At 37.1% G+C, this 16,831-nt stretch overlaps 1 protein-coding gene across 12 annotated transcripts in view; it reads right to left on the bottom strand.

Moving 5' to 3' along the window:
• RBMS3 (RNA binding motif single stranded interacting protein 3) overlaps positions 1-16,831 on the bottom strand; it is a 691,543-nt gene that overhangs the window by 10,307 nt on the left and 664,405 nt on the right. For all 12 annotated transcript variants that reach the window (XM_032861016.1, XM_032861015.1, XM_032861014.1 and 9 more), the window contains one exon: positions 1,915-1,995. In XM_032861016.1, the coding sequence (XP_032716907.1) occupies positions 1,915-1,995 (81 nt within the window). The remainder of the gene's footprint in view (positions 1-1,914; positions 1,996-16,831) is intronic.

Here is a 16,831-nt window from a genome sequence, read left to right as displayed (position 1 = left end):
AAAATATATTGGTGCTTTTTCTATAACTCAAAGCAATTTATCAAAGTGTACCTCCATTTTTCTTAGTGAAAGACTTCTTCTTCTCCTTTTTTTTTTTTTCTTTCTTTCTTGGTTTTTTGTTTTGTTTTGTTTTATTATGCCCAACGTGGGACTGGAACTCATGACCCTGAGATCAAGAGTTGCATATTCCACCTACTGAGCCAGCCAGGTGCCCTGACTTGAAAGATTTCTTTTTAAGTATAGACATCTTTTTAATCTATATTTAGACTGTTTCTAATAAGTCACATTGTTAGATGTGTCCCATTATTTTATAGTCATTAGAACACTCAAATTCTGTAGATAAGCACATCCATATGTCAGTGTAGACAAAGAAAAATGCAAATATGTTGTAGAGATCTATGCTTAACATGCCTAGAATGTCTAGATTCTGATGATCTAGATGCTTTTTGATGGTCAAATACATCATCAAACAACAAGCAAAACCAAAGAAAGCCCACATGTATTTTAATCAGGTAGTCTTAAAATTCTGAAAAGCCAATTAAAACTTGATCAGTACTGACCCACTCTTTGGGGCCCACAGGTCCAGAGCACATAAAAGATTTAAAACTGGACCTCTTTGGTTTCCTAAATTACATGATGGTGTTCTCTTAAACTTCTATGTTTCCCAAACCTTGGTACTGGCCAATATCTGGCATATGCCAAAACAAACATTGTGTAAGATCCAATTTATTCTGTGAAGATTTCCCCAATCTCTATAGTTGTAGAGATTGAGCAAGTCATGGTAGACCTCCCTGTGGAGTGGTGACAGCACTCAAGTTGCTGGCCAACTCATGGAGTAGGAATAGCATGGCCTCCAGAGGGGTCCCTGCTGATGGGAAGAAATGCACTGTCATCATTAACAGCACATGTCATCAGGAGAAGGGGAAGTGTGGCAAGAGACCATAATGGCTAGGACTACACAGAAATACACAATTCTAAGTGTTTTAGCACTATCTACATAGCTCTATGCTCCTTTCTTTTCTATGTAGCTTGCTGGCTCTGTCCAGTAAAATAATTTTTACTGGGGATGGATTCAGCCCAATGGAAAGAGAGAAGGAAAGGGACAAAGCTTCCATTAAAGATAAGATGATTTCATCATTGTGGTAACCACAGCAAAGAGGGTGCAACTTTTTTTTTTTTTTAAATTTATAGGAAGCCACAAACTTGCCAAGTTTCATTCACTAAAGCAGTGGTTATTAATCCTTGATACATATTAGAATCACCTAGGGTTTTTTTTTTTTTTTCACCTGAGATCTTTTAAAAATCCTGATGTCCAGTCAATACCCCAGACAAATAAATCAGAATCTGGAGATAGGACCCAGGCATAAATATTTTTTAAAGCTCTCTAAATAATTGCAGAAAATAATATACAGAGATGTTTGAGAACCAGTGCACTAATGTGAAGATAGATTCCCAAGGGATCTTGTTAAAATGCAAATTGTGATTCAGTAGGTCTGGGTAGTGTCTCAGACCTTGCATTTCTAACAAGCTTCCCACTGATGCTGATGATGACCCTGGTCCAGGGACACTCCTTTGAGTAACAAGGCACTAGCAAACTCATTCAAATAGTTGCAAACTCTTTTTCCTGCCCTACTTATGAGTTATTTGTGGTTAACATTTGATGGGGTAGTGATTTGGTCTCTGATCTTTATAAAAACGATACTCCCCTCTTACCTTTATAGCATATTGATTTATTTCATGTGCGATGCACAACATAGGCATGTTGGCGTACTTTCATACAGTGAGCCTGGAATGTCAAATTTTAGAGCAACCCCAAGACCACAAATAAGGATTGCCTGGGTTATGGGGGACCACGGTGCATGAGGCTGAGATCTGTCATCCCTACCTCTTTCTATAAGACAGAGACAGACTTACTTCAATAGAAACAGCTGTTGGAGGCACAGGCGTGTACTGGGGAATGTAGGTCCCTTGCATAGGAGCGGCAGCAGTCATATACTAGAGAGAATCAAAGAAAAATGCAGGTGAACTTGAGATTGCAACTGGTGAGAAAAGTAGATATCATATGAAACTGTTTTAGATGTGTAGCCCACAGCCAGTGCACTATCACACTTCATTTTGATCAATGACGAGGCAGTTCCTATTCAGTAGAGAATGACCTTTGCTTACTGATTCAGCATGAAGAGCAGCCCACCTCCATGGTATCAGTGAGGTATCATCCCCCTTCCCTCACTTTGTCTTTGTAAGCATTCTATCTTAGTTCCCAACATGGCAGTTTCGCGTCTAAAACATACATTCCATAAGGACAGGGATGATATCTGTGTTTTTTTTTTCTTAATTCTCATTTTATTGCTAGCACATATCACACAGTAGGCTCTCAATGAATCATTTGTTGAATGAATGAATCATCAGATTGTTAGTAATCATTTTTTTTCCTAACTTAAAAAAAGAAAAATAGAGGAATAATGCAAGAGATATGCATATAGCAATATTCAGAATTGGCGCATGTTCTCATTTTGTCATTTTCCTATCACTTTTTTAAGTGCAAAAGAAATAGTATTACAGATAATAACAATAATGACAAAGTTTCCTTTGAGCCCTTCCCCCTTCCATATTCATGTCACTGGCAGTATTTTCTTTTTAACTCCTTTAGTTCTCCAAATGTTCTTCATCTGATTGGACAATGAAACAGTCAAACCATTTTTCACTAAGTTGCAGTATTCAGTAAACCATGCATTGGAAATAAGCTGCATTTTTCCATTGCAGAAAGGGAGCCCCAGGAAAATTACTTGCTCACCCACATAACCCAAATTCCATATTCCCATGTCTAATGCATATCTCCCCTGCAAATTCAACATTCTACTCTTTAAGAATAGAATTTTCTATGGAATCAGCTGTATTCCCAAGCTTCTGAACTTGACTAACATCATGAAAACATCAGAACCAGCATCATTGACTGAAGACAAGTTCTCTCCATTCACGAAGGTTGAAGACCTGATTTTGACAGAAAACTGCAAGCCTCTGCTACTTTATTCTTCTAAATTTTCTGAGTTCAAATATAAATGCCATGCATCAATATGCAAAGCCTAAATTACTATGTCTTGTGTATCTTTGTACTTTCAGTGTGCAGGCGACGTAATGGTTCTCAATCAAGGGGAATATCTGAATGGAGATGAGCTCCTCAGTTGTTGGTGGTGGTGTTCAGTATTCATGGAGAATGATAGCAATTAAGCAACTTTGGAATAAACGTATCTCTATCCTAAACCAAAAACTGTCTTACTATATCTACTTGCTAAAAATAGAGACAGGCTTAATGAAACAACCCTAAATCAAACAAAACTAACTGTTGTCTATATTCCACACATAGGAACTAATAAGTGGGCGCCACGAATGACAACTCAGTTCAGTTCCTATCTATATAGAAACAACCTTGTCACTTGGAAGAAGAGCAACTATTTGAATGGCCTGGAGATGTTTACATCAGTTTACACTAAAAAATCACCAGAGATTTCTATGCCCTAGCCCCTGTGCTCTAACAGCAGTCATCAATTTTCTATTGAAATTGTCCAGACTGTCATCTCCTTAAAGGCAGAGGCCAAACTTTTCATGTCTCTGTATCTTCCAAAACACCATGCCATGCCTAATACTCAATAAATAATTGTTCAATGGCTGAAGAGAAAGTTACAAGAAGAAAACCTTCCATTTCCAGTTACATATCTTGCATGCCCTTAGCTGTTAATAATTCTGAGCTCACTGCAGATATTAATTTTACCAGCCCCATAGTTTGTTTGTATACCCTTTAAACATATACTCTGCCAACTCTCCTCATTATTGACCTTTTGTCTTTAAGCAGACATAGGTACTCAGTTATCTGATTGCTATCAGTTTTTCCAAATAAGTACAGAACACAGAGCCACCTTTTGGGAAAGAGTATTCCATATCTAGAGCTCCACGGCAGGTGTCTGCCTTGCTAACAAAACCGCTCTATTTTGGGGATAACAGTCCATTGGCCATTTCAAGATAAGTGGTTCTCTTATGTTATACAGGTTATTAAAAATCCTTTAACTGAGCATTCTTTATAATATATTATTTTTGAATGGTAGCTCAGCTGGGGAAGGAGCTGTTTTCTAGTGCATTACGGCAAATGCTGCAGAATGTATCTTCTTTTGTGAAACTGACATACAATAAAAACTGAGAAATCAAGTTTTACAGTAGCTTATTTAAAGATGATTAAACCAGACTAACTTACTTCCTTCTTCCCTTCCTTCCTTCCTTCCTTCCTTCCTTCTGGTAGCATCTACTAATTTTGCTTAGAACTACATGCTAGGGGTGGGAGAGTGAGAAGATGTGGTGTCTGGGTAATGGACATTGAGAAGGGTATGTGCTGTGCTGTGGTGAGCACTGGGTGTTGTGTAAGACTTTATGTTATATGTTAATTAAAAAGAAAGAACTAGTGCTCTAAGGAACATAAATTGGAAAATGCTTCTCTAATTGAATCTCAAAAGTCTTAGTAGATTTGTAACAAGGGAGAATATATTTTTGCCAACTATGAATTTATGTAAGCCCAGAGTTGATTCTATTGGGGCTCATGTTCTACCTTCTCATCATGGTCTACCTTCTCATCATGGTTTTCCAAGATTTATAATATACAAGTAAAAGAATACCTCATTGATTCAGGTATTTTCTATTCCCAAGTTAGTAATTCCAAACTTCGCAACTGGGTCTAATAAGTGAGCGTGTATCCTTTGCATGAGAATATGATACCACTGGCACTTACCTATAGGACACTACTTTGATCTGTCCCAGCTCCGCTTTCTGCATTTCTCAGGAGCCATTTCTGTGAGCTATGAGTAGGGGCATGGCCTGGGTCATGCAGAACAACACTCATTCTAGTTCACTAGTTCACCAACCTCACTGTTAGACCAACCTTGCCAAACTAGAGTTCTCAGGCAGTGTAGTTAATGAAAAGCATTTTATGTGATTCTTAGCTAAGCTTCTTCAAATAACTTCGAGTTAATTCAAAATCTCATCTGTATTTTGTCCAGTAGACCAGAATCAGTATATTTTCACAAGTCCCATGACATTCAGGGAAACTGTCAACGTGGCCCAAACTGAACTGCTTATGGCACAAATCCATACTCCTCTTTAGAACAATGCTGTGAGCTAGGAAGGATGGCTCACCCATGTTACAGACTGAAATAAGATCCCATGTAATAGGAATAAACTTCAGTTCTTCTGACCCATGACTGAGGACACTTTTCAGTCTACTCCTTTATCTTTGAAATTAAGTAAATAAGGTCTTAGGACATTCCTTTTGATTGTTCCCATCTAATATAGATGTCAGGTTGGTTTGTTGTTGTTGTCAATGGGCTGGAAAAATTGGAGATCCAATTAAGAAACATGGAATGATATGCCTTTGGTTAATATTTTTATTGTCATTTCATTTCCATGGATTTTCTATTTACTTTGTGCTCACAATACCTAAATTTCTTCCAGGAGGACTACCCTAAATGCGTCACTTATTTTACAAAGTAACTTACTCTTCGGCTACTCCTCTGAACAGAACCAAGAGAGATTTTATAGTATAAATGACATCAGCTGAGTTCAGTGTGCTGTATCTTTTAATGAAAAAAAGTCTTTGTCCCCCCCACCACCGCCTTACAGAAAAGACAATAGACAGAACTTGAGAACATTGAAAATTAGGAATAGGCTTATTTTAAACAAGTCAATACTGTGGAGCTTTATGCCCCGTAAGACTATTATTTCTGGATAAACTTTTGCAATACAACTCTGAAGGAGTAGACACATATATTGTAGGGTGAAGCCTTAAGAAGTGACAGCTTTGTAAAATTCGGAGCAAATGCTTACAGGAAATGGCTCCAGCTATGTGTAAGATCAACTCCCAGCTTTAGGTAATTGGTGACAAATAACTCTGAACTTTCTTGGCAAGCACAGTTTGATTTCCTTAAGAGCACAGATAAACTACAGTCAGACTTAATAATCCAGGCTGCACAAACACTGTTTAGATCTGGATGCCTCAGAGACTCCTTTTATTTTATCCACCTAGCAAATGACAAAAGACTAAGAGAATGCCTTGCAATATAAGAAATCTTTCCTTTTGTCTTGGTAAATTGCTATAGATTACTTATTAAAACCATACCAAGAATAGATGTATATCCTTTAAGCTAATTTCTTTTATTGGTATGTCTCAAAGGCTAGAAGATATCTGCCACCATTCTTTCATGAATACAAATTATTTTGCATTTATTTTATACCATGGCTGATGAGAACCACATTGCAATGAGATGAAATGGATAAAAGAAGTATGTCCATATGATATTTCCTTGTTGGTAGCAACCCAAGGTTTAGGCATGAGTGGAGAAATTTTATGGTTTTGGTAAACAGCTTGATTATTTTTACATATTCTAAAAGCACTGGACTTTCACATGTAAGTTTGAAGGAGACCTGAATAGCCATTTTCAAACCCACAGAATAAATTCCAGACTCCATCACTTGTTCCAAGAAGTCTAGACGCTGCATCACCAAGATAGTTACACAGAGAGAGAAAAAAAAAACAAAAAACGGTGAAATTGGAGAGGAATTGTGTTTTTGCCTATTTAAGTCAGGACAAACTGTTTCTGTTACTGTGGAATCATTGATTATTTCCGAGGAAACAAAACTCCACATTTTTAGTTTTGGATTTACTTTCTCTTCCCCCACCAAAGCAAAACAAATATGTTTTATATATTTCCTGTGAAGAAGTTTTCATTTAATAATTTGTAGAGCAAGGAATTTCCTCCACTTGAATTTTTGAAATTTCTTCAAATAATTTATCAAATTGGCTCATTTGGAGTTGTCACTAAACTGCTTAGATTTTAAATTGGTGCTTCTAGTCCTTGCTATAAAATTCTTCAAGCTGCTTAAGAAATTCCAAAAAGAGGACTTGTCCAGGTACTAGCAAACCTGAAAAGTCGGCATAGCTGGCAAAAATATATTCTCGCTTGTTACAAATCTACTAAGACTTTTGAGAAAGTCAATAAGGATACAGGAGAGTTGCAAAAAGGTACCTCAGAAAGGAAGTTGAACAGAAGAAACCAGGATCATGGAAGATGAAACCAACAGAATGCAGTGTGCATTACTTTCAAGGTCATCCACTGTAAAGATTCTTCTAAAAAGGAAGCTTAAGGGTAGAGGGAACAGCTTGGGTTGGGTGAGTGGCTGAGGGAGAGACATGGTGTTACCTCAGGTAGAGGTACTTTGTGGTGTTTGGTTGGAAAAATTGTCATCTCAGAGCTGGGGAGCAATACCTGGACCCAGGATGGCAAGCTGGTGTCATTTCCCATGCTTGCTTTGACTAAGCAGTAATAGCTGCCTGGAATGAAATTCTAAGGTCTCTAAGTCTCCATGCCACTCAACGAATGACAGACCATGCACAGAGGAGGAAAGCCGGAGAGATTCTCCTTAAAAGGAAAGAGTGTCCACTAGGCCCTGATAGGGGCCCTCACGGCACATTCTTCCTATATATTCTACTTCTGCCAATAAAATGTTGGAGAAGGAAGCGGATCCTCATCCAGAATAATAGCAATGAATGCTTTCATGATGTTTTGTGCTAGTATTAATTTATAAAGTAGGTACTAACAGAAATAACAAAGTAGATAGCTGTGGAAAATGAAATAATTATCCCTGAAGAGTGGGTGGTAGTGAACACAGAAAGCAGCATATACTTCACTTACTAGGAATGAAAACACTCATGGAGGAAAGATGGCCGATGGATGGCTTCACAAAAATGGAAGCCCAGAATTCTTAGGAGTATGTAATCAATACTATTCACCCAATTCCCTAGGATAGTACTAAACATAATCCCCAGAGAGGTGTGCATTAAATTATTAAACCAAAAATACACATTGTCAACGTCATATTCTGGGGTGGTGCCATTTTTTGGCAACACATAGCAAGGAGAGTAACAAGGAAGAGTCTTGAAAGTTGTTCTCAGCTTGGAAATTTATGAAATCTCACCCCATGAGCAACAGGGAGAAGTAGTCATTCCCATATAATCACAGGTTGGGTTAAGGAGGCCTTCAATTTTGTGGAGATAGAGATGTTCATGAATATATTGGAAAAATCCAAAGTCTGACAGGTTCAAGCTTGTGCACAGATCACTGTGGTAGTAATAAAAATAAATACAATACTATGGAAATGTAGCTGGTTGAGAAACCGTGTCTAAAATTTGAACTTCAAACAATTCTATATAGGCATCATGAATTCCTTCCACTCTCTCAATTAAAAAAAAAATATTCACTTTATTTGTTGATTGAATGACTGATGGATTTAAAAAACAATTATTAGAATTAATAAGGGAGTTTAGCAAGGCTGCTGGATATAAGTTAACAAAAAAACTATTTCTATATATCAGCAGCAGATAATTAAAAATTAAATTTAAAATGTTACTATATTGATATGATAGCATCAAGAAAATCAAATACCTAGAAATAAGTTTGAGAAAAGACATGAAAACTTCTATACTGAAAATTAGAAAACAGATGACAGGAATTAAATAAGACCTAAATAAATGAGGAGATATATCATATGCATGGATTAGAAGACTCAATACTGTTAAAATGTTAATTCTTCTGAAAACAATCGATAAATTTAACGTAATTCCAGTTGAAATCCAAGCACATTTCCTGGTAGAAGTCAACAAACTCACTTTAAAACTTATATGGAGAGGCAAAAGACACAGAATATCCAAGAAAATTTTGGGGGAAAAAAAAGTTGAAGGATGCATCCTACTAGATATCAAGATTTACTAAAAAGTCTGGCAATTAAGATATTATGGTATTGTTGCAAGGAAAGAAAGGCTGTCACCATAATTCAATGTAGGCAAGAATGATCTTTTTAATAAATGATACTGAATTGACTGCATATCTCTCTACAGGAAAAATGACCCCTGATCCTTACCACATACTATATATAATATTAATTTGAGATAGATTATAGGTTAAGCATGAAAGGTATTTTAATATAGTTTTCTAAAGAAAATAAGAGAAAGCCTTCATGAAATTGAGAAAAACAAAAATTTCTTAAACATGACTAAAAAAGAACTAATAATTAAAGAAAATATTGGTAGTTGGGCTTCATTAAAACTAAGAACTGCTAATTACCAGAAAACAAAGAAAAGATATTTACAGTATGTATATCTGACAGAGCTTATACATAGAATGCATATTATTAAAAAAAAAAAAAAAAGAAAGATCCACAACCAGTAAGAAGACTGAACACCAAATTTTTAAAAATGAGTTTGGATGAACAATTAATACACACAATAACTCACATGACTCTCCAGGGAATTATGGTGAGCAAGAAACAAGAATTCTAAAAGATCATATAGTGTGATTCCATGTATATAACATTTTTATATGATAAAATTTTAGAAATGGAGAACAAATTAATAGTTGCCAAAGATTAGACATAGGGTACGGGGACCAATAGGGAGGCATGTAGAGGTATAAAAGTGCAACAGAAGAGTCTTACGATACTGAAACTGTTTAATATCTTAACTGTGGTGGTAGCTAAAAAGGTTATATAGGTAAAAACTGTATAGCAAATACACACAAATCAGTGTAAGTAAAACTGGGGACATCTAAATGAAATTTGTAGACTGTATCAATGTCAATATCCTTCTCAGTATAATACCCTGTAGTTTTGTAAAATATTACGATTGGGGGAAATTGAGGCAATTGTACAAGGGATCTCTCTATATATGATTTCTTAGAACTGCATATGAATCTACAAAATCTCAATAAAAATTTCAATTAAAAAACAAAACAACAAAAATCATGTATATATAATCACTCAGACAATTTAGGAAAGGAGAATATTTAAATTCCAAATGGTCAGTATGCATATGAATCCATAACCTCACTCACTAGTCATCAAGAAAATGCAAGTTAAAAATATTACGATATAACACTATACTCCAACCAGCAGGGCAAAAATGAAAAAGGCTGACAACACTAAGTGTTGGAGAGAATGTGGATAGTGGGAACAGTCATACACTGTTAGCAGGAGTATAAATCGGTACATCCACTCTGTAAAATTGTCTGGTAGAATATTTACGGAATCCATGAACAAGCAATACCACTCCTAGGTATGTGCACAATAGAAATTCTTTCAAATGTACACCAAGAGATATGTGTCAGATATTTAGAGTGGCATTATTTATAATGGCTCCAAGCTAGAAATAACCTAAACGTCCCTCAGCAGTAGAATTAATAATTTGTAATATATTTATGTTATATGATATAAACAATGAAAAAAAGAACCCTTGCTGTACAAATACAGATGAAATCTCTCAGATACAATGTTGATTTTTTTAAAAGGCCAACATAAGGGGCACCTGGGTGGCTCAGTGGGTTAAAGCCTCTGCCTTCGGCTCAGGTCATGATCCCAGGGTCCTGGGATTGAGCCCTGCATAAGGCTCTCTGCTCAGCAGGGAGCCTGCTTCCCTTCCTCTCTCTGCCTGCCTCTCTGCCTACCTGTGATCTCCGTCTGTCAAATAAATAAATAAAATCTTTAAAAAAAAAAAAAAGGCCAACATAAAAATGCTTTAAACTGTATGATTCTATTTACAATTTATAATTCTTCAAAAACAATCAAAACAAATCTGTGTTGATAGCGGTCAGGGTTGTGGGTATTTTTGTGGAGATAATAAAAGGGTAGGGACACAAAAGAGGCTTCTGTAAGCCTCTTTTATATCTTTATATCAAGATCTAGGTGGTAGATACACAAGTATCCACCACTTCACACTTTCTAAAGCTTATTGAGCTGCAAACTTATGAATTGTGTATTCTTCTGTACATACGTAATGTTCTATAAAGGAGTTAACAGTAAAGAAAAAAGGACCAACGGAGAAAAGGAAAGGCTGACCTTTGGGGAGAGCAGGGCCAACTTACCCATTTACACAGGCTAGATTGAGTGGGTTCAGAACAAGCTTAGAAGATTTGTAAGATACCTAAGTTCTTTTGTCATTGTTGCTATTTCTTGAGGCAAGATGTGAGGTGCAAGTGAGAGGTGGTAGGTTTGGGAGAAGGTTATGACATGGTTATCTTGGAGAGTGGGAGTGAATGGACCAGGGATATGCAGTAAGATTTCTGAGCAGTGCTGAGGGCCCATGTAAGTTGTGTGCTCATAAAATTACTGTGAAACTCAGCAGCATTGGTGGCAGGATTTACTCTTGCCACATTCAGCTGTTCAAAGGAATGGAGCAGACTGAGAATTGGATGCAAGCAGGATCAAAGTTTCACCAGGAGGAGAAGTGAGCAGGGAAGGTAAGAACACACAAAAGGAAGTGATTGCTATGTACTTGTCTAATATCTAAACTAGGCATGGATGTGAGCAAATGAAGGAGAAAATGGATACTGATAAAGTGGCAGGCAATAAGCAGGTAGGCGGGCTTAATGGTGTCAAAGAATGATTGCAATAAGGGTTGTTAAAGTGTTTGTAGAAGGAAGGAGGTGCTGGTTAGAGAATGGCCAGTTTGAAACTGAGTTATTTTCAAAATTGAGTTTTGGAGTTGGTGCAGTGAATGCTAATAACACATTCTAGGATAGGGTAGAAAAAAGATCAGCAGAAGGGAGGAACTCGGGAAATGAGAGACCAAAGTGCTCTATTATGAAATTCCAGGGATAGATATATATTCTTAATTCACTTATTAGCAACATCCAATACAACTATACTGAACCCCTTTTATGTACTAGGTTTTAAGTGAGCATATATGATAGTGTTGAAACATAGATTGGGCAAGTATGTGACAGAACCTAGGAGAAACAGAGTTTGCTACTAAGCCACTGGGTGCTCTGGATAGTTTATCCCTACTTTCTTATGTTAGGTATATGAAGATATTTAATTTTATGTATTGTTCACTGCTGCCAAACTTACATTCACTGAAGTACCTGGGAACAGAAAGGGCAAATGAAATATTTACGAGTTGAACTTCTGTACCGTTACTACTTTTCTTCTGTTAGACTTTCCATTTTGCATTTGAATTTCCAGGTTTTTGCTTTCCTTGTTGTTTAACATTCTCTACTGTTCTGCAAATTAGTATGATTTGGTGATGGTAAAGAATTAAAAGTCTCTGTGAAGTCATGGCCTTTTCAAATGAGAGTGTCTACTGAGGTCAAATCATTTATTTAAATCAATCTCTAAATTTGAAAGTATCAGGAAGAATTCACTTAACAATGATCTGACTGACCTATTATCTAGATGGTTCTTTCATAAACTTATAGGAACACACAGCCCAACAACTAATGTCCTCAGCTTCTTCAGACTCATTTAATCTTTTCTCAAGGAAACCAGGTTTTAAATTTTTAAAATAGTTTTTCTTTTTTTTTTTAATTTTGGAAATGAAAGAACTGAAGGACTTTGTCAAGAAGATAGACAAGTGAACTAAGAAGTCCTCAGGGGAAACTCTGTTGTTTTCTGTTTAAGTCTGTGACTAAAGCATTAATTTGAGCTAAGTAAAGACACTTTAGTTGAAGGAAGGGAACTGATCCAGGGTGCCACACACCTTGTAAATTCCATTTGCACGCAAAACATTTCCTTTCAACCATCTCAGGCCCACACATTATGAATGCCAGTCATCCCAGTAGACTGGAGTAGACACAGCAAGAGGAAATGTTGAGGGTACCCCACAATATCCTTTGAAAGAATCCAGTCTCTACAAGAGTCAACAAACATGTTCTATTTTGATGGGTTTGTTTTTCAGCAAAGAGAGCTTCAGAGAAGAAGCTTGACCTATTCAACTTGTTAGAATATTCATATTCGAGATTGATCCATATGGATGGGGAGCAAATGAAGGAAAACAGGGAGGAAGTGGAAAGAAAGGAAAAGATGGATCAACATTCTAAATAAGGAGGAAAGAAGGGAAATCAACAAGGAATTGGGAATAAAGCTACTTGAGAAAAATACATCTAGGGACTGTTCATATTTAGGAAAAAAACCCAAAGATTTACATGACAATGATCTACCTCTATAAGCATATTTAACTTTGGTAATACAAAAACATAATGGAGGGGTTTCTGCCCAGCTATAGATGTTTTCTTTTCCTTCCTTCCTTCCTTCCTTCCTTCCTTCCTTCCTTCCTTCCTTCCTTCCTATTTATTTTTTTTTAAGATTTTATTTATTTATTTGACAGAGAGAGACACAGAGAGAGAGCAAACACAAACAGGGGGAGTGGGAGAGGGAGAAGCAAGCTGCCCACTGAGCAGGGAGCCCAATGCCGGGCTCAATCCCAGGACCCTGGGATCACGACCTGAACCAAAGGCAGACACTTAACAACTGAGCCACCCAAGTGCCCTTACATATGTTTTCTTTCCTCCAAGGATATGAAGCATTCAAAGAAAAGAGGCATGTGCAAAAAGATAGAAGGATTGGAGGGAGATAGACCTTCTGGTGCCAGAGTCCAGATTCTACTCCTTGCCACAAGAATTGGAGAACAGTTTGATGACACCTGTCAAGCAGTGGAGAGATGAAAAATGTTATCTTGTAGTAAATTTCAACCTACTTGCACTGAGTTCTTAGAATCATTTTGACCTATAACATTTCACTTATCTTTGGCTTTACCCAAATCTGCCTGCTCACAGTGATGAGTCCTACTTTCATAGCTTCCTTCCTCTGTGCCTTTTGTTTTCCACTGTGTTCTAGTCTCTTTCTATCCACTCATGACACCTATCCTAATCCTGTTTCTCAAACTGAATCCAGATGTTAAATTCCTATATGAAGCCTCGTTTCCATCCCTAATTTGGAAGTGATCATTCTCTCCTCTGACATCTGAGTGCTCTTTGTCTGTACTGCTACTACAGATCTTAGCACTCAAACCCTGAAAACTCCTAGAGGCACTATGTCTGATTCATTACGGTTGACACCTAATATGCAATTATCGAATGAATAAATGAATGACTGTAAAAATGGATGAATAATTCAGCACTCTGGGTAAAAACCTCAAGCTGTAAAACCCACAGGAACTATATGGTTGTTCAGGGAAGAGCACAGAAATCCTAATCTTTTGTTTTTATCTTGATGCCTGTGATGCTTACTTTATGTGTCCTCTTGACTGGGCTAAAGGATGCCTGGATAGCTGGGAAAACTGTATTTCTGAGTGTGTCTATGAAGACTTTCCCCAGAAAACCTTAACATTTGTATTGGTAGTCCAAGTTAAGGAAGATCACCTTCACCAATGTAGGTGGGCATCAATTAATTCCCTAAGGGCTTAAATAGATTAAAAAAATTAAAAAGTAGAGGGAGGGCAAATGTTCTCATACTTTTCTTGAGTTGGGACATCCATTCTTCTGCCTTCAGATATGGGAGCTCTTGCTTCTATGCCTTTTCAACTCAGGGACTTATACCAGTGGTCCCCTGGTTCTCAGGCATCAGACTGGGAGGTTACGCCATTCACTCCCTCATTCAGATTTGGACTGAATTATACCAGCTTTCCTGGTTTTTCAGCTTCAGATCACAACTGTGAGACTTCTTGGCCTCTAAAGGCATGTAAGCCAATTCCTATGATAAGTTACCCTTTATTTATTTAGTTCTCTATGTATCTTATCCATCTATCTATCATCTATCTGCCTATCTACCTACCTACCTATCTATCTATTTATCTCTTACTAGTTATGTTTCTGTACAGAACCCTAATACAATGCCTATGACATAAATGAATTAGTAGACAAAATGTGCTTATAGTGTGTCTTCAAGTTTGGCATTTCTTTGGAAACACATTATAGCATGAAAGAAAGATAATGAAAAGTATTATAAAGGGTAGAGGTGAGACTTCCCTTAGACACAACAAAATTCCTTACTAGAAAATATCCAATATTGGTGGAGACTCTTGATTCGGGCCTTCATATACTGGAAACCCCAAATTGTAAGAAAAGGCCAGATTCACTCAGGAATCCAAACTGCAAGGATGGCTTCAAGCCTTCGTGAGAACATCTCAGCCAGCATTATGTGAGAATTTGGCATATGAATAGAAAAACCATTCAATTTTTCAGGGAGAACACTAGAAACTCAGGGGGAATAAGGTCAGCATGCTTGCAAACAGAATGGCAGATGAGTGAAATCTTTTCATTGGAATAAGTTGAAAGGTAAATATTTGGAATTGTTTCATTGGAGCATTAGGGAGAGAGAGATGACCCAGGATAAAGGGAAAAAAAATTCAAGTCCCATCATTATTATTAATGGTGGCAGTGAGGGTGCTGGCAAGAAAACAGGTGAAGTGATACACAATGTTTCTTGTCTGGACAGGGAAAGAAATGGAATAGGGAAAGTTGATGGATGCAGCAGAAGAGGAGATGTGTAAACATGAAATGCTGATGAACAAGTATGAAGGTTTTAAGATTTCAGAGGGGTAGCCAGTATGGTTAAGTACACAATGTGGCCTCTGACGTGGAAGGCTGGAGTTGCTTAAGGTGAAGGTCACTGGATAAACAAGGAGGTGAAGGGATGTTGACACTATGGTAATAATGAGGCAGGAGTTGGAGGGAAGAGGAGGCTAGTGACAAAAGGTTATGCTGAATGTGGGGGTTGGCAAGGAGATCAATGAATGATAGCAAAAAGAAGAGGAAAAGCATAATATCCTGGGGTAGTGTCATTAAAAGAAGGAATTTGCACACCCTGTACAAGAGAAAATAGTGATGTAAAAGAGTGCTGACCCCTCCTTTCACTCCATTGGTCACAGAAGAAAGTGAAGTCTATATCCAGGAGGGTAACTGAGGAAGAATATATTCTCAAGACAACAGATTTTTTGGTACGACATGAAGAAGAAATAATTTTTTGTGAGGAGCATGAGGATGTAAAGGAATTTATCTTTGTGTTTTACAAAGTGTTTTCAGAAAGAACAGAGGAAAGGATAGCATAGGAGGCTAGCGGTAAATGGGTGATCCATTGGGCAAGCAGTATGGAGTATCTTGACGATCAACACCATATGAAGGCAGAAGCCTCAGCTGACTGAATTAGGATGGTGATTCCAGAGACCAGAGAGAGAAGCCTGTTGGCATTTGCTCACCTTCAGGTTCCAGTCAGGCCAGGTGAGACCTCAGGTGGTTTCACAACCTGATATATGAATGCCTGTAAGTCATGATAAAACTATTACTTGTTGGATATATAATAGTCTTCCTTCTTTTTTCCCCCACTTGTTCATTACTAGAAGCCATTCACCCAGAGAGTTGAAAGAAAGAGTATACATTTGAACTCAAGTTCAATCGAAGCCTAAGCAAATATTTCCTGTACAGAACTGCACACAATGAATGAATCTTGAAAATGCTTTTCAGAAAACACTGTTGGTATTATTCTTGACTCAGAAGTCCTTCCACAATTTCTTAATAGACAGGGAGAAGAGTTACCTATAATAACTCTCCTTTTGATTGGTGTTGATCAGAAAAGCTTCTCTGAAAGATAGCCAAACCTTCTACCCATAAAATAATCTAGTAGCAGATGTGAACTACCTTTCTTCAGGTTTTGTTTCTTGGTCTTTATTTTTGCTGTTGTTATTGAGTATATTAATTATTATGTGTTGGGGCAATATTAACACATTAATGCAGTATTTTTTGGTGCTTTTTAATTCAACACATAAGAAATACCCTTATTTTATTAATGCATTCTGTTTGTTTTACTTCCTGGCATCTAGATGTTTGACAATAAGCCAATTTGGGCTTGATTCATAGTTTACTATATCAGTTTGAAGAGCATCTAAAAAATAAATGACTCTAATACTAGGCTTCACATTTAGCAAATTAATGGTAAAGATAATGATGTTTATGGTAAATATGTATGTATTCAC

The sequence above is a fragment of the Lontra canadensis genome, unplaced genomic scaffold (assembly GCF_010015895.1).
Source record: "Lontra canadensis isolate GAN:19392208 unplaced genomic scaffold, GSC_riverotter_1.0 scaffold20, whole genome shotgun sequence".
Lineage (NCBI taxonomy): Eukaryota > Metazoa > Chordata > Mammalia > Carnivora > Mustelidae > Lontra > Lontra canadensis.
Note: the sequence above shows the minus strand (reverse complement) of the source record. Positions and strands in the feature narration are given on the sequence as shown.